This window comes from Bos javanicus, chromosome 1 (assembly GCF_032452875.1).
Source record: "Bos javanicus breed banteng chromosome 1, ARS-OSU_banteng_1.0, whole genome shotgun sequence".
NCBI classification, from domain to species: Eukaryota; Metazoa; Chordata; class Mammalia; order Artiodactyla; family Bovidae; genus Bos; species Bos javanicus.
Genome location: NC_083868.1, coordinates 80,798,126 through 80,816,954, shown reverse-complemented (window position 1 = coordinate 80,816,954; position 18,829 = coordinate 80,798,126). Strand labels below are relative to the sequence as shown.

The window sequence follows — 18,829 nt, the reverse complement described above, 5'->3', positions numbered from 1 at the left end:
TGTAGGAAATTGCAATATAAGTAGGTTTCCTCACCTCAAAGCTTCAGAGAGCCTTTAACGTGCTCATGTGTATTGAGACTCTGTAAACTGTGCAGTTACGGAGGTAGCAATTCCTAAACTTATTTGAGCACAGAACACTGAGGACAAGGAGGGGTGGGAGAGGGTGGGTAAATGTGGAAGGGAGCTAGGCAGAGAGAGGGGTGAGGAATGCCTCTCATGGACTAGGTTTCTATGGAATACCTTCTGTGAAGCCTAGTCTAGAAGCTTCCCCTCTCTCGTGACGAACTGTCTGTAATGTGTGTATGTGCTTTTCAAATAGAAAGTTTCAATCGGTAGTAACTTCTAAGTAGAACCCTAAAAAGAAGTTAAAAGAGAAAAGTAAGTGTCCAAACCAGTGTATTCCTGTATTCCAGATCACCCGCCCATTATTGATTTTGTTGTTCAATTGCTCAGTCGTGTCCGATTCTTCGTGACCCCACTATCTCCTGGAGTTTGCCCAGACTCATGTCCATTGAGTGGGTGATGCCATTCAACCATCTCATCCTCTGTCACCCCCTTCTCCCCTTGCCCTCAAGCTTTCTCAACATCAGGGTCTATTCCAATGAGTCAGCTCTTTGTATCAAATGGCCAAAGTATCTATCTCTTAACAATAATATTAGATTTTAATCTCTGAACAAGTTTGCTTGCACACAGCTCCAAAGAAAAAACGTGTTGAATTGGAGTATCATTTGAGAACTATTGACCTGCCATTCACTTTTTTGATGTAAATGAAGTCTTCATTTTAAAAAACCTAAATGAGGGTACTCTTTCTACCCCCTTCTGATGCCTATGTCAGAAGCTTTCTCTATCTCCTTTATACTTTAATAAAACTTTATTATACAAAAAAAATAAAAAAAAAAAAATAAAATAAAATAAAAAATAAAAAACCTAAATGAGGCTAAATAGAACACTTTTTAAAAATTATTTAGTTTTAATTGAAATACAGTTGATTTACAGTGTTTTATTAGTTTCCAATATACAGCTAAGTGATTGAGTTAAACATATGTATACATTCTTTTTCATATCCTTTTCCATTATGGTTTATTATAAGATATTGAATATAGTTCCCTGTGCTATATAGTAGGACCTTGTTTATCTCTTTTATATATAGTATCTGTATCTGCTAATTGGAAACTCCTAATTTATCCTTCCCTCCCCTTTTCCCTTTTGGTAACCGTAAGTTTGTTTTCTGCATCTGTGGTATGTTTCTATTGTGTAAAAATGTTCATTTGTGTCATATTTTAAATTCCACATATAAGCAATGTCATATGATATTTGTCTGGCCTACTTTACCTAGTAGCTAATCTCTAAATCCATGCATGTTGCTTCAAATGGGATTATTTCATTCTTTTTCTTGGCTGAGTAATATTCCTTTATGGACTTCCTAGGTGATGCTAATGGTAAAGAATTCACCTGCCAATGCAGGAGATTTAAGAGAAGCAGGTTCCATCCCTGGGTTGGGAAGATCCCCTGGAGGAGGAAATGACACCCCATTCTAGTGTTCTTGCCTGGAGAATCCCATGGACAGAGGACCCCTACAGTCCATGGGGTCTCAAAGAGTCAGACACAACTGAGTGTCTGAGCACAATATTCCATTATAAACACATATATACATATTTGCAAAAGTGTTAGTTGCTCAGTTGTGTCTGACTCTTTGAAACCACATGGACTGTAGACTGCCAGGCTCCTCTATCCATGGGATTCTCCAGGCAAGAATACTGGAGTGGGTGTCATTTCCTCCTCCAGGGGATCTTCCTGAACCAGGTATGAAACCTGGGTCTCCTGCATTGCAGGCAGATTCTTTACTATCTGAATCATTAGGGAAGCTTACATATATATATATATCATATATATCATATATGTGTGATTTCTTTATCCATTCATCTGTCAGTAGATACTTAGATTGTTTCCATGTCTTAGTAAATAGTACTACTATGAACATTTGGGTGCATGTATCTTTTTGAATTAAGAGTTTTCTCTGGATATATGCCTAGGAGAGGAATTACTGGGGCATATGAGAATTCTATTTTTAATATTTTAAGGAACCTCAATACTGTTCTCCATAGTGGCTGCACCAATTTACATTCCCACCAACAGTGGAGGAGGGTTCCCTTTTTTCCACATCCTATCAGCATTTATTATTTATAAACTTTTTAATGATGGCCACTCTGACCAGTGTGAGGTGGTATCTCACTATGATTTTAATTTGTATTTCTCTAACAATTAGCAATGTTGAATATCTTTTCATGTGCCTGTTGGCCATGAAACAGAACCCTTTCTAGCCAGATTCCAAAATGCTTTAGGGATCTCACCAGAGCTTCATGTATATGATATGGGCTTAAAGCCCTTTTTCTGATATAACAAGAATGGTGAACCCGGGTTGTGGAGTATGAAGTCACTGAGCACCATTACCACTGATTCCGGGCTCCAAGCCTGAAATAAAGGTGAGTGTGGCCAGGACATTGACTGGAGGCAAGCTGTTAGGGATAATGAGAGAGGAGGTGATAGTCTTCCTATTCTGACTCAGCTAGAGCCCTGAACACAAACCAGAATTCAATAACGGTCTCCCAGGAGCCTTGACCCAAGTGTTTGTATTGATTTCTTGGGTAACAGGAAACTTCAATCTGTTTATATGTACACATGAATGTGAGATTACTCTGGGGTCTAAGGTTATAGATAGTGGCAAATCCCAACCAAAGTACTGACTCAGCGAAATCTACGTTTGGAATTTCAGAGATAAAATAAGACACTGTGCTTCATATCCGGATCACTGGTTTAGATTGCGATTACAAAGCTGCACAAGTTGGCCTCAAGATCCTATAAACAGCCTCATTCCTGCAGCTCCGCACACTCACCCCTTCTCACCATAGGATGAATGTGCTCCTACTCCTGGTGCTCTGCACCCTGGCCATGGGCTGCGGGGCTACATCTCCACCCCAGCCAGCCGCCAGGCCCTCGTCTCTCCTCTCCCTTGACTGCAACAGCTCCTATGTGCTGGATATCGCAAATGACATCCTGCAGGACATCAACAGGGACCGCAAGGACGGTTACGTGCTGAGCCTCAACCGAGTGAGCGATGCCCGTGAACACAGACAGGAGGTAAGTGGTGGTCCCCGCCGGGGCAGGTGTTTGCACCAGCTGGGGAGGCTGGCCAGGGCAAGGGAACCCAGAGGCACCTGTTGGCTGGTGCTTTCTGAGTCAGAAACCCTGCTGAGTACATGCTGCTCTCCTCTGCTAGGGTGCTACTGCCTCTTAGTAGTATTAGAAACAAGTGCTAATGGTATCCACTCTGAAACTTGTGTCCCATCATTTATAGGAACACTTCACAAACATCAGAGCCTTTGGCTTTGCCATAAAACAGAAAGTTTCTTGGCTGGTCGTTAGAGGTTTCTGCTTCATGTGAGCTGTGCATTTCTCTTCCCCCTTGCACAGGCTGGTCTGGGATCTCTGTTCTATTTCACACTGGATGTGTTAGAGACTGGCTGCCATGTGCTCAGCAGGACATCATGGAAGAACTGTGAAGTGAGGATCTTTCATGAATCGGTGAGTACTTTCCCCAGGAGCTTGAGGGGGGAAACTAGGTGTCCTCTGTCTACAAGATGAAGATTATTCAACATGTGCCATCTTTAAATGTCCCTCTTTATAATCTCTGGGGCAGGGTGCCTATGTGGTTATTTCAATTTGATAGAAAAAATAATTTAATCAGAGGGGATTTCTGACACTCCCACTGGGGTCATGACCCCAGAGTTGAAATGTTGCCCCCAAACTGTTTTCTGCCGCTAAAACCTTCCTGTAGGCTCTGAGCTAGGCTTAAATTGAGGGGCAAAGATCTGAGGTTTAGTGCTCTGGATGTATGTTTAAGGAAAACTGTAGAAGCAATGGCAGGGGAGCTTTGGAATTCAATTTTCATTTTCTTTATTTTGTTTTCAAGAACACTTATATGAGATTTGAGGCTGGGGAGAGGGAGGGCTGTGGTATGAGTGCTCTCAGAGGTGCTTTGGAAGGATTTCGTAGTATCACAGAACCTAAAGGGAGTCAGAACTGATCCTTTTAAAGAAGACCATTGAAGAGGCTTGAAAAGAGCATCATCAGTTTTCATTTGGTTTTCAACTATCCTGAGATTATTTTCATTAATTTGTATGAAACATTATAAGTGATATAAGTGTGATGTAAGTATCTAGAAGTGTGATATAAGTATCTAGAAGTGAAGAGTTTGGCAAAGATGTCTTTTTCTAGTCATTTAACCAAACTTGTCAAACTGCACCTACCTGGTTTGGGAAAGCAAAACAGTCTATATACCCTGTTGTGAATTATGTTTGTTAGGCACTAGCTTAATAGACAAAATATATGTGCGTATCACTAGCTGCTATAACACATACACCAAAAGGATATACCAATTGCAAAATGATAGAACTTGGTTTCCCATTCATGTAAAGTTTAAAATAGAAATCCTTGATGAGGAAGGGGCTTTCCTCCAGGAGTGATTTGGAGACTGGATACTTCCATGTTGTGGCCCCCTAGACTCTGTAGCCTTCACCTCGTGGCTTCAGTGGTCACCATGCTCATCTGCATCAAGCAGTGGAAAGAGAAAGAGCATAGAGGGCAGATAGCGTGTGGCGGGGCTTTACAGGCTAGACCTAAAAGTGGTTATACATCCCTTCTGCTCACTTGGCTGTGGTTAGAGCTCATTTACACCCAGTCACATCTAAGCAGGAAGGAGGCTGGGAAGAAGTCAAGCTGTGTCTCAGGTGAAGGTTAAATTGTTTAATGATCAGCTGGCAGTTTACTCCATCCAAAAACTATGAAAATTGACCTTGAGTTTCTTGTTCCTTAAAAATGAAACGTCCAGTTTCATTTCAGGGGTATTTTTTAAAGTCTTAGTTCATTCCACTGTGTCATGAAGTGCATTTGTTGGTTCTAGGTTTATGGCCAATGCAAAGCAATATTTTACATTAATAAGGAAAAAAGAATTTTCTATTTACCTGCTTATAATTGTACTCTTCGCCCAGGTAAGAGATCACTTTCATTTTTTTCATTTTAATAACAGATGAAAAAAGAGCATTTAACTCTACTATGCTGTACTGTATAGGGTTTCTTCCATCCTCACTTCTTATTCATCCCAAAGCCAGGTTCTTTGTATACCCAGCACTTGCACTGCTCCTCGTCCCACAATTAATCTTTCTAAATAACCTGCAAAAGCTCTACATTGTGTCTTACATCAAATCTTAAATTTTCAGTCAGATGTAAATGGCACAATCTCCATGACTGGTCCCCAGGCTTCCTTTCTAGCTACCTGTGCCTTATTTCACTGACTGTACCGATTCTGCACTCCATTCAATCAGATGACTCACTGTTTTCTGAATACACGTCACATTCTCCAATCTCTGCATCTGGTTTGTGCTTCTCCCTCTGCTGAGGATACCCTCCACGGATAACCTCTGCCCTTGGAACTCCTAATTCTTTAAAGATCATTGCCAAGGCTGCTTCTTCCACCGTGTTTTCTATTCAAGAAAACAAAACAGAACAGAAACAAACAAGAAATAGTGCTTTCCTGTTCTACATCCCTATACAACTTTAGCCTAACCACTCATGGAGCACAGACCATGCGCTGCCTGGATTTGGGGTCCTCTGTCTTACATCTTGTAGAACATTTTATCCCTTCTTCCTCTCTGCTACAACTCTCCCCCACTTCCTATCAAGTGGATGTGTGTATGTGTGTGCGCGTTCAGTCGTGTCAGACTCAGCGACTCCATGGACTATAACTTGCCAGGATCCTCTGTCCATGGAATTTCCCAGGCAAGAATACTGGAGTGGGTTACCATTTCCTCCTCCACCTATCAAGGGTAAGGAGTCTATAATATCATTGAATAAATGAACAAATACATACATTCATTCTGGGTCCTGAAAAGTAAGCATCCACAGCACAGGAAAATAGGATGGCTACTCATCAAACTATTAAGTGCATGTGACTCCCTTGAGGGATCTCATTCAAGTGCAGATTCTGATTCCTGTAGATCTGGGGTAGAGCCTGAGATTCTGCATTTCTAACAAGGTCTAGGTGACAACAATACTATTGGTTCCTTTGAAGGACAAGGCAACAGAGCTAAATCTTCCTGGTTGTGAAGATGAGACTCACCTAAAATAAATTCGAGGACAACTAATAAAACAAATCAAGTCTGAAATGGAAGTCCTAGGTACCAGAGGTATGGGAGGTCAGGCAATGACTCGTGCCTGGGAGTGACAAGCTATGGATGTCACTCCCCCACAATATGCCCAAATACATCCAAATAAAACCACAGTTGATCAAAGCAATGTGTTTGCTTTGTTAGAACAACTGCTAGACAAGCTTCCTAGTATGACTTTTACACTAGTTATGCCACCCACAGCCCCTCCCAGTCAGACATCCTAGCTGTATCATTAGTGTGATTAACCTATTCAGTCATACAGTGATTGGATCAACTTCTGTTTTCCAGCTCACATACATTGTTTAACCAAAGAGGGTGTGTTTCCGCCTTCCATATGTCATTCACTCACTCATTCATCCAGCAGGCACTTACTAAGCACCATCCATGTGTCAGACATTATTTTTGGTGCTGGTGACTAAAAGGTAAATAGAACATGACAGTAATGAAATCCCAACTCATTCTCTTTACAGAGGCAGTGATGCTGGAAGATAGTGAGCTAATTGGGAAAATGTTTTTATACCAATATAAGTTGACCCTTGAACAACATGTGTTTGAACTATCAGGGTCCACTCATACATGGATTTTTTTTTTTTCATCAAATACATGCTATAATGCTACACTATACTTGGTTGGTTGAATCTGTGGGTACAGAACCATGGATACAGAGGGCTCAAAACAAAGTTAAACTGGGATTTTTGACTATGTGGAGGGTCAGCACCCCAACCTTCATGTTGTTCAAGGGTCAACTGTACTATATTATGTGTTTTTAAACCAAATTTCTAGGGTAAAAAGATTTGTGTAAGGTGAAAAAAAATATTGCTTTGTTTCTTTTTAAATCATGAAAGTAATACACGCTCCTTGTAGAACACTCTGCAGAAAGCTAAATTTCTAAATAATGCTTTCCCGCTCCGTCCTTGACAGTGCGAGGTGTTATCTTCTCTCCTTTTGATCTCCACCTCTGTTGTGATCATGTGATTTACAGAATTATGCATCATTAAGGAGTTTAATTTTAAACTTGCTCTCTTTGGCATTTACAGTTTCTCAAAGCGCGATTATCATGACATGCCCTGACTGCCCCAGCACCAGCCCCTATGATTTGTCAAACCCCAGGTTCATGGAAACTGCTACTGAGTCTCTTGCAAAATACAACAGTGAGAGCCCCTCAAAGCAGTATTCTCTTGTCAAAATCACCAAAACTTCTAGTCAGGTGAGTCTGAAATGTCAGCTACAACAACATGTCTCATAATTCTTGCCATGGTTATCAAGGCACTCCCTTCGATTAGAACCTAAGAGCCTTTTCCTCATTTCCTACCTTGGTAACCTTGATGCACATTCAATTGTGTCTAGTTTCTGAGTTTGTCTGTGGGATTTCCATTAGAATTGTGTGATTTGATTTCATTTCATTGCCCTGAAGGCAAGAAGGGAAATGGACTCATGGTCTCCTTGGGTTATTCTACTTAGGTTCACTGTTTATTACCACAGTCCCACATCTGGTTGACCACAGACCACTTAACAAGTAAACTTCTATTCTGTGTTTTACATACAGGAGTGTATGTTGAGTTTTATGGGTTAGAGGAAATGCTCATTTGTATATGGATTGTGTTGGTATCTATTATATGGAGAAAAGTTAATTTAAAAACAAATTTACATGGGGAAAAATAAGCTCACCCAAGGGAAGGTTTTTGAGCCCATTTAAATCCTTAAGAAGGGAAGAAAGGTATGGAAAAAGTTACGTTTTCTAAATAACAAAATCATAATACAAGGTTTGGTCATGGTGGGGATCACAGGGACAAAAAGCAGCCTTTGTTGACAGTGACTCTGGGGATGTGTGGTTTCTGTAAATCTAATGTTGTCAAAGCTGAGTCATGGCACCACTTGGGAAGGTTTGATTTTTATTTCTCACCTCTTGTTTCATACTAGTGGGTGTTTGGCCCTGCCTACTTTGTGGAATATTTGATCAAAGAATCACCATGTGTCAAGTCGGAGGGTAGCAGCTGTGCACTGGAGTCCCCTGGCTCTGTGGTGAGCATTGCCGAGTGTTTTCATAACTCAAGATTTGTGCTCACAGATCATCTGTGTGTATTCATAATGTGTAAAATGACATGTGAAGTGTTGTAATGCACAAGACACTTTCATTCACCTTAAGGAGCAACTGACTAGTTAAAGATGGCCCAGATGCAATAACATTTGATCATAAATGCAGTTTTCATCAGCAATGTGGTGCCTTGGCAAAAAATGATCACAGAAGGCTATAAAATATAGACAAATCCCCCAGTGGTTGGTAGTGGCCCTGCTTTTATCTGAACAAAACCAGTTACATTCGGAATACGTCATGATGTTCCATTTCTTGGACCACTCTTTACTAAGAAGAACGAAATCAAACAGGACTTATTTCAAAGAAAGCAGCCAAGATGGCAAATGTGCCACCTTGAAACCATCTAAGGCACACCTGGTAGGAATGTCAATTGGCACAGTGGATTATAGCACAATTAGGCAAAATGCAAGCTGTTTCCCCCCATTATTCACTTAGCTATAATAAAAGTTTTATTAAGATATAATTCACATACCATAAAATTCACCCTTTTAAGGTGTACAATTCAGTGCTTTTTAGTCTATTCAAAGAGTTGAACCATCATCACTACTATCTAATTTTAGAATATTTTCATCAACCTTCAAAGAAATTCCACATCCATTAACAGTCATTCCCCTTACATCACTCAGAGGATCTCAGTTCTCCAACCAACGGTTGACCTAGGCTCATGGCAGTGAAAGCACTGAGTCCTAACTGCTGGACTTCCAGGGAATTCCCTGTATATAAGTTATTATGTATACATATGTTTTCATTTCTTTTGGGTATACACCTCGGAGTGGGATTGCTGGGTCATATGAGAATTCTAGGCTTCCCTGGAGGCTCAGATGGTAAAGAATCTGTCTGCAAATCAGGAGACCCCTGTTTGGTCCCTGGGTCTGGAAGATCCCCTGGAGAAGGGAATGGCTACCCACTCCAGTATTCTTGCCTAGAGAACTCCTTGGACAGAGGAGCCTGGTGGGCTACAGTCCACAGGGTTGCAAAGGGTCAGATGTGACTAAGCAACTAAGCACACACGCGTGAGAATTCTATGTTTAACCTTTTGACTAACAGCAAACTTTTCCAAAGTGACTACACCAATTTAACGATCTCATCAGCAATGTGTGAGGGTTTCAATTTCTCCATGTTTTTGTCAATGCCTATTATTACCTGGGCTTCCCAGGTGGTGCTAGTGGTAAAGAACCCACCTGCCAATGCAGGAGACGTAAGAGAAGTGGGTTTGATCCTTGGGTCAGGAAGATCCCCTGGAGGAGGGCATAGCAACCCACTCCAGTATTCTTGCCTGGAGAATCCCATGGACAGAGGAGCCTGGCAGGCTACAGTCCATAGGGTTGCAAAGAGTCAGACATGACTAAAATGACTTAGCACGCATGCATGCATTACTATTATCTGTCTTTCTTATTATAGATATCTTACTGAGTATGAAGTAGTCTCTCATTTTGGTTATATTTGAATTTTCCGAATGGCTAACGATATTGAGTATCTTTTAATATGCTTTTGGGCCATTTGTATGTATTCTTTGGAGATACATCTATTCAAATCCTCTGTCATTTAAATATTGGATTATTTGTCTTTTTATTGTTGAATTGTAAGAATTCTTTACATATTCTGAATATGATTCCTTTATCAGACATATGACTTTCAAATATTTTCTCCCATTATCTGATTTTTCTATTCATTTCTATTCTTGATGATTTCTTTGAAGTACAAAAGTTTTTAACTTTAATGAAATCCTGTTTTTTTTTCTTTTGTTGAATGTGCTTTCTGTATCATATCTAAGAATCCATTGTCTAATCTAAGATCACTAAGATTTACTCCTATGTAATCCTCTAAGAGTTTTATAGTTTTAGCTTTAGGTCTCCGACCCATTTTTGAGGTAATTTTTGTATACGGTATGAGTTAGGAGGTTCAACTTCATTCTTCTGCTTGTGAATATCCAGTTGTCCCAGCACTGTTTATTGAAAAGACTATTACTATTGTTTCCCCCATTTAATTGTATTGACATGCATTCTAAAGACCTATTGACTATTAATGTAAGGGCTTACTTTTGTACCCTCTATTTTATTCCATTGATCTGCACATCTATTCTTATACCAGTACCACACTATCTCCAGTAGTGTAGTTTTGTAGTAAATTTTGAATTGGGAAGTGTAAGCCCTCCTATTTTGTTTTCTTATTCAATATTGCTTTGAGTATTCTGAATCCCTTGCATTTTCATAATATGTCAACTTCAGAATCAGCTTGTCAGTTTCTGTCTTTAAAAAGCAGAAAATTTGATAGGGATTTCATTGAATCTCTAGACCAAATGTAGAAAGGACTATCCTCTTAAAAATACTAATTTTTCCAGTCCATAAATATGGGAAGTCTTTCCATCTGTTTAGGACTTATATAATTTCTTTAAACAATATTTTGTAGTCTTCAGTGTACAAAACTTTCACTTTTTTGTATAGCTAAGTATTTTATTCTCTTTGATGATGATATAATGTATTTGACTTTTCCATTTTATTTTTTGGATTATTCATTGCAAATATATAGAAATATAGTTGGTTTTTATATTTTCACTTTGTATCCTGTAACCTTGCTGAACTCGTTTATTATTTCTAACAGCTTTTTAGTAGAGTCCTTAGGATTTTCTGTATACAAGATCATGTCTTCTACAAAGAGATATAGTTTTACTTCTTCCATTCCAATCTGAATGACTTTTAATTCTTACCTAACTTTCCTGACTAGAACTTCCAGTACAATGTTAAATAGAGGTGGGAAGAGCAAACAACCTTATCTTATTCCTGATTTTAGGAAGAAAGCATCCAGCATTTCATTATTGAATATGATGGTAACTGTAGGCTTTTTATAGCTGCTTTTTATCAAGTTGAGAAAGTTCCCTTCTAGTCCTAGTTTTGTTGAATGTTTTTATTGAAAAACAGTGCTGCTGCTGCTGCTGCTAAGTTGCTTCAGTCTTGTGCAACTCTGTGCGACCCCATAGACGGCAGCCCACCAGACTCCCCCGTCCCTGGGATTCTCCAGGCAAGAACACTGGAGTGGGTTGCCATTTCCTTCTCCAATGCATGAAAGTGAAAAGTGAAGTCTCTCAGTCGTGTCCGACTCCTAGCGACCCCATGGACTGCAGCCTACCAGACTCCTCCGTCCATGGGATTTTCCAGGCAAGAGGACTAGAGTGGGGTACCATTGCCTTCTCCGTGAAAAACAGTGCTAGAGTTTGCCAAATATTTTTTCTGTGTTAGTGAGATAATCGTTTGTTTGTTTTTTTTTCTCCTTTAATCTATTAGTATTGTATATACCAATGATTTTTGTACATTAAAACAACCTTGTGCTTTGGGAATAAGTCACAGTTGATCATGATGTTTAATCCCTCTATATGTTTCTGAATGCAGTTTGCCAGTTTTTTAAGATTTTAAATTTATATTTATAAGAGACATTGGCCTGTAGTTATTCCGTGTTGTCTCTGCCTGATCTTCATATAAGTGTAACATTGGCTTCATAAAATGAGTTGGGAAATTTTCCCTCTTCTATTTTATTTTGGAAGAATTTGTGAAAGATTGGTGTTTATTCTTCTTTAAATATTTGGTAGAATTCACCAGTGAAGCCATCTGGGCCTGGGCTTTTCTTTGTGGGAAGTTTATTTGATTAATAATTCAATTTCTCTACTTGCTATAAATCTATTCAGATTTTATATTTCTTCTTGAGCAAGTTTTGGTAGTTCATATCTTCCTAGGAATTTATCCATTTCATCTAACTTATCTAATTAGACAGCGTACAATTGTTTACAGTACTTCATTTTTATTTCTGAAATATTAGAGGTGTTGTACCCTATTTAATTTCAATTTCAGTAGTTTGAGTCTTTTTTTTTTTTTTGTCTATCTAAAACTTTGTTAATTTTATTAATTTTTCCCCCCGAAAAATCAATTTTCAGTCTCATTTATTTTTTTCTTTTACTTTTTTAGATTCCAGTTTATATATTTCCTCTCTATCTTTATTATAACCTTCTTTTTGTTTGCTTTGGGCTTAGTTTACTCTTCTTTTTTCTGGCTTTTTAAAGTAGAAGCTTAGGTTATTGATTTACAATCTTTATTCTCTTTTAACATAAGCATTTGCATCTACAAATTTCCTTCTAAGCAATGATTGAATCGATTCTCACAAGTTATTCACGTTATTTTTGTTCCCATCCATCTCAAAATATTTTCTAATTTTCCTTGTGATTCTTTTTTAACCAAATGGTTACTTAGGAGAGTTATTTAATTTCCTCATATTTGTGAAAATTTCACTTTCCTTCTGTTACTCATGTCTAATTTCATCCTATTGTGGTTGGAGAATCTACTCTGTATGATCTCAATTCTTTTAAATCTACTGAAACTTGTTTTATCGTTTAACCTAAGGCATATCCTAGAGAAATTTCCATGTACACTTGAGAAGAATGTGTTCTGCTATTGTTAGGTGAAACATTCTATAGTTGGCTGTTAGGTTTAGTTTGTTTATAGTGTTGTTCAAGACTTCTGTTTCTTTGTTGATGTTCTGCATACTTGTTTTATTCATTACTGAAAGTGAGGTTTCCAACTATTATTGTTGGATTACCTATGGCTTCCTTGAATTCTGTCAGGTTTTGCTTATGTACTTTGGGGATCTGTTGTGAAGGGCACATATATTTATAGTTGTGTATTTCTAATAAATTGAGCCTTTTATCACTATAAAATGTTTTTCCTTGTCTCTAGTAACAATTTTTGTCTTAAAGTCAATTTTGTCTGATACTTGTACAGTTATTCCCAACTCTTTTCGATTACTCCTTGCATTGTAAAACTTTGTCCATCTTTTAACTTTCAACCTGTTTGTGTCTTTGAATCTGAACTATGTCTCAGAGAGGTCTCTATAAAAGGCTTTTGAGATGTGGTCTGGAGAAGGCAATGGCACCCCACTCCAGTCCTCTTGCCTGGAAAATCCCATGGACAGAGGAGCCTGGTGGGCTGCGGTCCATGGGGTCGCTAAGAGTCGGACATGACTGAGCGACTTCACTTTCACTTTCACTTTTCACTTTCATGCATTGGAGAAGGAAATGGCAACCCACTCCAGTGTTCTTGCCTGGAGAGTCCCGGGGACGGTGGAGCCAGGTGGGCTGCCGTCTATGGGGTCACACAGAGTCGGACACGACTGAAGTGACTTAGCAGTAGCTGGTGGTCCAGTGGCTGAGACCCTGTGCTCTTGATGCAGAGGGTTACGGTTTGACTCTTGGTCAGGGAACCAGATCTCACATGCTGCAACCAAGACCCTATGAAGCCAAATAAATAAATTTTTTTTTAAGACTTTTATAACCAGTCAATTGAATATTAAGGAATAATTGGGAAAACATCTTCAGCATCTTCTGTGGAATCTCCCTGTCTCACTTTTCGATACCATCTTGGGCAGATCACATAGTTTTCTAGTTTCTAGTTCTTATTACTAGTTTCAGTAATAAGAATGATTTCACTTAGATTATTAAGATTCACTTTCAGGTATTAAAAATTTCCTTTTAGTCAATTCTAAATCAAAACTTCTATCTCATATCCAATTCAAAGCATTTTCCTCTCTGAGGCTCAAGCTTGACCTAGAGCTTAGGACCTGCTGTGAAGAAGGAGTCAAGGCCTGTCCTTTTGTTCTTTTTACCCCTCCTGCAATCTTTTATTTAACTGTGGCTCTTCTGAGTTTCAAGAAGAATTAAGAGAGGATTAGAGAAAAGACTGTAAAGTCTTTTCACATTCAGTTCAGTTTAGTTCAGTCGGTCAGTTTTGTCTGACTCTTTGTGACCCCATGAACCGCAGCGTGCCAGGCCTCCCTGTCCATTACCAACTCCCGGAGTTCACCCAAACTCATGTCCATCGAGTTGGTGATGCCATCCAACCATCTCATCCTCTGTCCTCCCCTTCTCCTCCTGCCCTCAATCTTTCCCAGTATCAGGGTCTTTCCAAATGAATCAGCTCTTCACATCAGGTGGCCAAAGTATTGGAGTTTCAGCCTCAGCATCAGTCCTTCCAATGAACACCCAGGACTGATCTCCTTTAGGATGGACTGGTTGGATTTCCTTGCAGTCCAAGGGACTCTCAAGAGTCTTCTCCAACACCACAGTTCAAAAGCATCAATTCTTCGGTGCTCAGCTTTCTTTATAGTCCAACTCTCACATCCATACATGACTAGTGGAAAAACCATAACCTTGACTAGACAGACCGTTGTTGGCAAAGTAATATCTCTGCTTTATAATATGCTGTCTAGGTTGGTCCTAACTTTCCTTCCAAGGAGTAAGCGTCTTTTAATTTCATGGCTGCAATCACCATCTGCAGTGATTTTGGAGCCCCCAAAATTAAAGTCTGACACTGTTTCCCATCTATTTCCCATGAAGTGATGGGACCAGATGCCTTGATCTTAGTTTTCTGAATGTTGAGCTTTAAGCCAACTTTTTCAGTCTTCTCTTTCACCTTCATCAAGAGGCTCTTTAGTTCTTCTTCACTTTCTGCCATAAGGGTGATGTCATCTGCATATCTGAGGTTATTGGTATTCCTCCTGGCAATCTTGATTCCAGCTTGTGCTTCCTCCAGTCCAGCGTTTCTCATGATGTACTCTGCATAGAAGTTAAATAAACAGGGTGACAATATACAGCCTTGATGTACTCCTTTTCCTATTTGGAACCAGTCTGTTGTTCCATGTTCAGTTCTAACTGTTGCTTCCTCACCTACATACAGGTTTCTCAAGAGGCAGGTCAGGTGGTCTGGTATTCCCATCTCTTTCAGAATTTTCCACAGTTTATTGTGATCGACACAGTCAAAGGCTTTGGCATAGTCAATAAAGCAGAAATAGATGTTTTTTCTGGAACTCTCTTGCTTTTTCCATGATCCAGCGGATGTTGGCAATTTGATCCCTGGTTCACATTACTGGACCTGTAGTTGTAGTTTTCTCTTGCTGTACAATGGCCCTCTGTTTACACTTGAAAAAGTACATGCTCTATGACTCTAAAATTTATCTTCTAAGAATTTGCCATAAGGATATGTGAAAATGTTTAAACATAAAAATTTAGATTTAATCCACTGTCTTACAAAAGAGAACTTGTTAAATAACACAGAGGAATATTAGGTAGCCATTATAAAGAAAATTGCCGAAAACTATGCAGTGTCATAAAAAGGATTTTCATTATATATATTGTTAAATGACAAAAGAGAGTTGTAAAATATTATGTACAGTATAATTCTATTTTTATAGAAGAAAAAATGTGTATTCATTGGGAAAAATGTCAGAAGAAAAGAAATCAAATCACGGTAGGAAACAGGTATCTTTCATGTAATTACAGGTCTTTTCATTTTCTTCTTGTTTATCCTATTCTAAATAACTATTACATTTATAATAAGAAAATAAGCATTTTATTTTTAAATAAAGTTTAAGGAGCTGAGAGTAGTCTTGTCTGAGAAGCAAAATCTCAGGGGAAACCTACATAAAGGGCTGCTGCATGAGAGATGAAAGCAAGTTTTCTAGCTGATGCAAGGATAGAAGTGTGGCCAAGAGATAGATCCGGATTTCTGTGTGTGTCCTAGAGACATAGGTTTCTGCTCAATACAAAGAATTTTCTAATAGAGTTTGTTCCTCAAGAAATCCTGAGTTTATCTCATTGGAGGCAATTGAGCCTAGTTTGGGTGATTAATTGGTAGGGATGATCTAAAGAATTGGCTCGTGCTCAGTCCTCCGTTGTGTTTGACTCTTTGTGATCCATGGATTGTAGCCTGCCAGGCTCCTCTGTCCATAGATTATCCCAACGAGAGTATTAAAGTGGGCTGCCATTTCTTCCTCCAAAAGTATTGGCTCAGAGCCTTGTGGCTCAGTCTGTAAAGAATCTGCCTGCAATGAAGGAGACGGGGATTCTATCCCTGGTCTGGGAAGATCCCGTGGAGAAAGAAATGGCAACCGACTTCAGTATTCTTGCTTGGAAAATCCCATGGACCAAGAAGCCTGACAGGCTACAATCCATGGGGTCACAAGAGTCAGACATAACTTAGTGACTACACCAGGACCACCACCATCACCTATTACATGGTAGGAGCATAAAAGTGTTGATTGGCTGTGTGTCTAAGCAAAAATGAAGTTGATTCCACTTATGATCATGTGTGCACATATAACACTGTATTTTCTTTTTCTTTAGCCTGTTGGTATTTGCCATGGTTCTCTGGGTGAACCACAAGGAAACCAGGGCAAGATTATCTCCGTAACTTGCTCCTTCTTTAATTCACAGGTATTTTTTAGTCGAGTTGTTTGTCTTTCTGTGAATAAAAGAGCAGATGATCTATATTTAATTGCCTCTACCCTACATTCTCCTTTTATTTTCCTAAAATCCATGATCACCACTTTATTCAGGATACTCTAAGGCCACATCCACAAGGTAGCTGATTGAAGATCTGCTACACTTTCTTTTAGTTACAGCATGTTCCCTACAGCATAAGTAAGACCCATTTAGCTTGAATGGCTCAGCCCTCTGTGACATTAAATTCAGTGTCCCAAAGAGTCTTATCCTGAACCATAGGTAGAAGTTGTTTCCAGGGAGACACTGAATCCCTTTTTGCAAGTATTTGTTAAGCACTTACCATGAGGCAGCCTGGTATAGATGAGAGGTGGCTAAGACAGGCCACCTGGGTTCCAATCCTGTTCTGCCTCCTACAAGCTGTGTGGACATGGACAAGTTCCTACCTCGCTGAGTCCTGGATGCCTCCCCTGTAGAATGGGCTTGCAACACCTATCTTCTTCAGATCCCCATGAGACATAGGTCAGAGGATCCGATTGAAGGGGACTGCTCTGGGCCTGGCACAGAATAAGCAATCAGTAAAGGTGGCTTCTGCCACCACTACTAGGAGTGGGGAGGCAGCTTATTAGGGACTTTGAACAAGCCATCTTACCTCTCTGGGTCATTGTTCAGCTCCAAAATTTGTGAAGCTTACAGTCCAGTTTCCAAAGGTTTTGGTTTCCCCTAGCCCTTATCTGTTCTGGTTTTTTGGGCCACATGGCTTGTGGAATCTTAGTTCCCCAATCAGAAGTTGAACCCTGACCAATGGCAAGTGAAAGCCCAGAGTCTTAACCACTAGATGTCAGGGAATTCCCTTTAATCAGAGGCCCACTTAGCTAATCTTCTTTTGAGAATTCCATCAGAAAGGTACCAACCAGAATAATCTAGTACCAAGCATATCAGGGACTTTCTTGGAGGACTTCCCCTTATTTGAAAGCATTCTCTTTTCAGGCTCCCACGCCTAGAGGTGAAAACGCTACTGTAAACCAGAGACCTGCAAACCCCTCCAAGACAGAAGAGCTCCAACAGCAAAACACAGCTCCCACCAACTCACCCACCAAAGCTGTGCCCAAAGGGTCTGTCCAGTACCTTCCTGACTGGGATAAGAAGCGTGAAGGTTCCCAGGAAAAGGACCCTGTTGAGACCTTCCCTGTGCAGCTCGATCTAACCACCAATCCCCAAGGAGAACCCCTGGATGTCTCCTTCCTCTTCCAGGAGCCCATGGAGGAGAAGGTGGTTGTCCTGCCCTTCCCCTCAAAAGAACAGCGCTCTGCTGAGTGTCCAGGACCAGCTCAGAAGGGCTACCCTTTTATTCTTCCATCATGAGAACCATATAGAGGATTCCTGGGGACGTACTGTCCTGCAGGAGATGTGAGGTGGTGGGGAAAAGGGGACAGAGAAATAGTTCAAACAGGCTAATAAAGTAAGTTTTTTGGACCTCTCTTGGTCTCATGTTGCCCAGAAATTGAAATAAAGCTCAACTGTTGACTTTGCACACTGGGCTACCCGCTTCCTAAACCATCCAAGGCCTCAAGGCATGCATAGATGCTTCTCTGTTTGTTATGACTTCTTACTTTTAGCCAAGTGTCTCTGATGTAGGGCCTTAGGAATATCCTCATCATTCTGATGTTGGCCTAAAACAAATAGACTGAAGATAGTTCTCCAGCAAAGATGGATTTATTTACAGGACAGTAGAGAATTGTGATTTGGGATCTGCAACTGTCCAGAGCCACACCAAGTCCCCAAACAGCAAGAGAAGGAGAAAGCCTTCATAGAGAGGAAAATGAAGTTGGGAGGGCCACAAAAACAAAAAGTTTTCCATGGTTTTTCATTGGCTGAGTCCTTGCCAGGAAAGGAAAGTCTTTCTTCTTTCTCTTGGGCTGTATTGTTGTCACATGTGAGAGCTCCTCCTCCTGGCTCCCAACTCTATTTAATTGAGGTTTCTGGTTTATTATTTTTTTTTTACATTTCTCCCCTTTTGATCAAGATCTTTCTCTGAAAACACGATTGATTAAGAGTCGGATTTTCTGACTTCCATGGCTTTTTGTCATTCAGTGTCAGGAAGGACCTCTCCTGAGTGTAGTGTCTCAAATTGGAGGGAAAGTACAAAGATTACAAACCTATTTAGGTTGCATTTAAATGACATGAAAGGGTAGGGAGCTCTCAGGTCCTTTCATCTAAAGTTAATATTTTACCAAGATCCTAGACATTGGA

The 18,829-nt window shown here is 39.9% G+C and overlaps 1 protein-coding gene across 1 annotated transcript; it reads left to right on the top strand.

Annotated features, from left to right (window-relative positions):
• The first annotated feature begins 2,744 nt into the window (after positions 1-2,744).
• Positions 2,745-18,110, top strand: FETUB (fetuin B). Its single transcript, XM_061413293.1, has 7 exons — positions 2,745-3,138; positions 3,472-3,582; positions 4,961-5,048; positions 7,262-7,431; positions 8,145-8,246; positions 16,481-16,570; positions 17,567-18,110. The coding sequence occupies exons 1-7, from the start codon at positions 2,911-2,913 to the stop codon at positions 17,939-17,941; spliced, it is 1,164 nt and encodes a 387-aa protein (XP_061269277.1). The 5' UTR covers positions 2,745-2,910; the 3' UTR covers positions 17,942-18,110.
• The last annotated feature ends 719 nt before the right edge of the window (positions 18,111-18,829 follow it).

Coding starts and splice junctions, on each gene's coding strand:
- FETUB (XM_061413293.1), top strand. CDS start 2,911: ATGAATGTGCTCCTACTCCTGGTGCTCTGCACCCTGGCCATGGGCTGC. Junction 3,139..3,471: donor CCCGTGAACACAGACAGGAG/GTAAGTGGTGGT, acceptor CCCCTTGCACAG/GCTGGTCTGGGATCTCTGTT. Junction 7,432..8,144: donor TCACCAAAACTTCTAGTCAG/GTGAGTCTGAAA, acceptor GTTTCATACTAG/TGGGTGTTTGGCCCTGCCTA.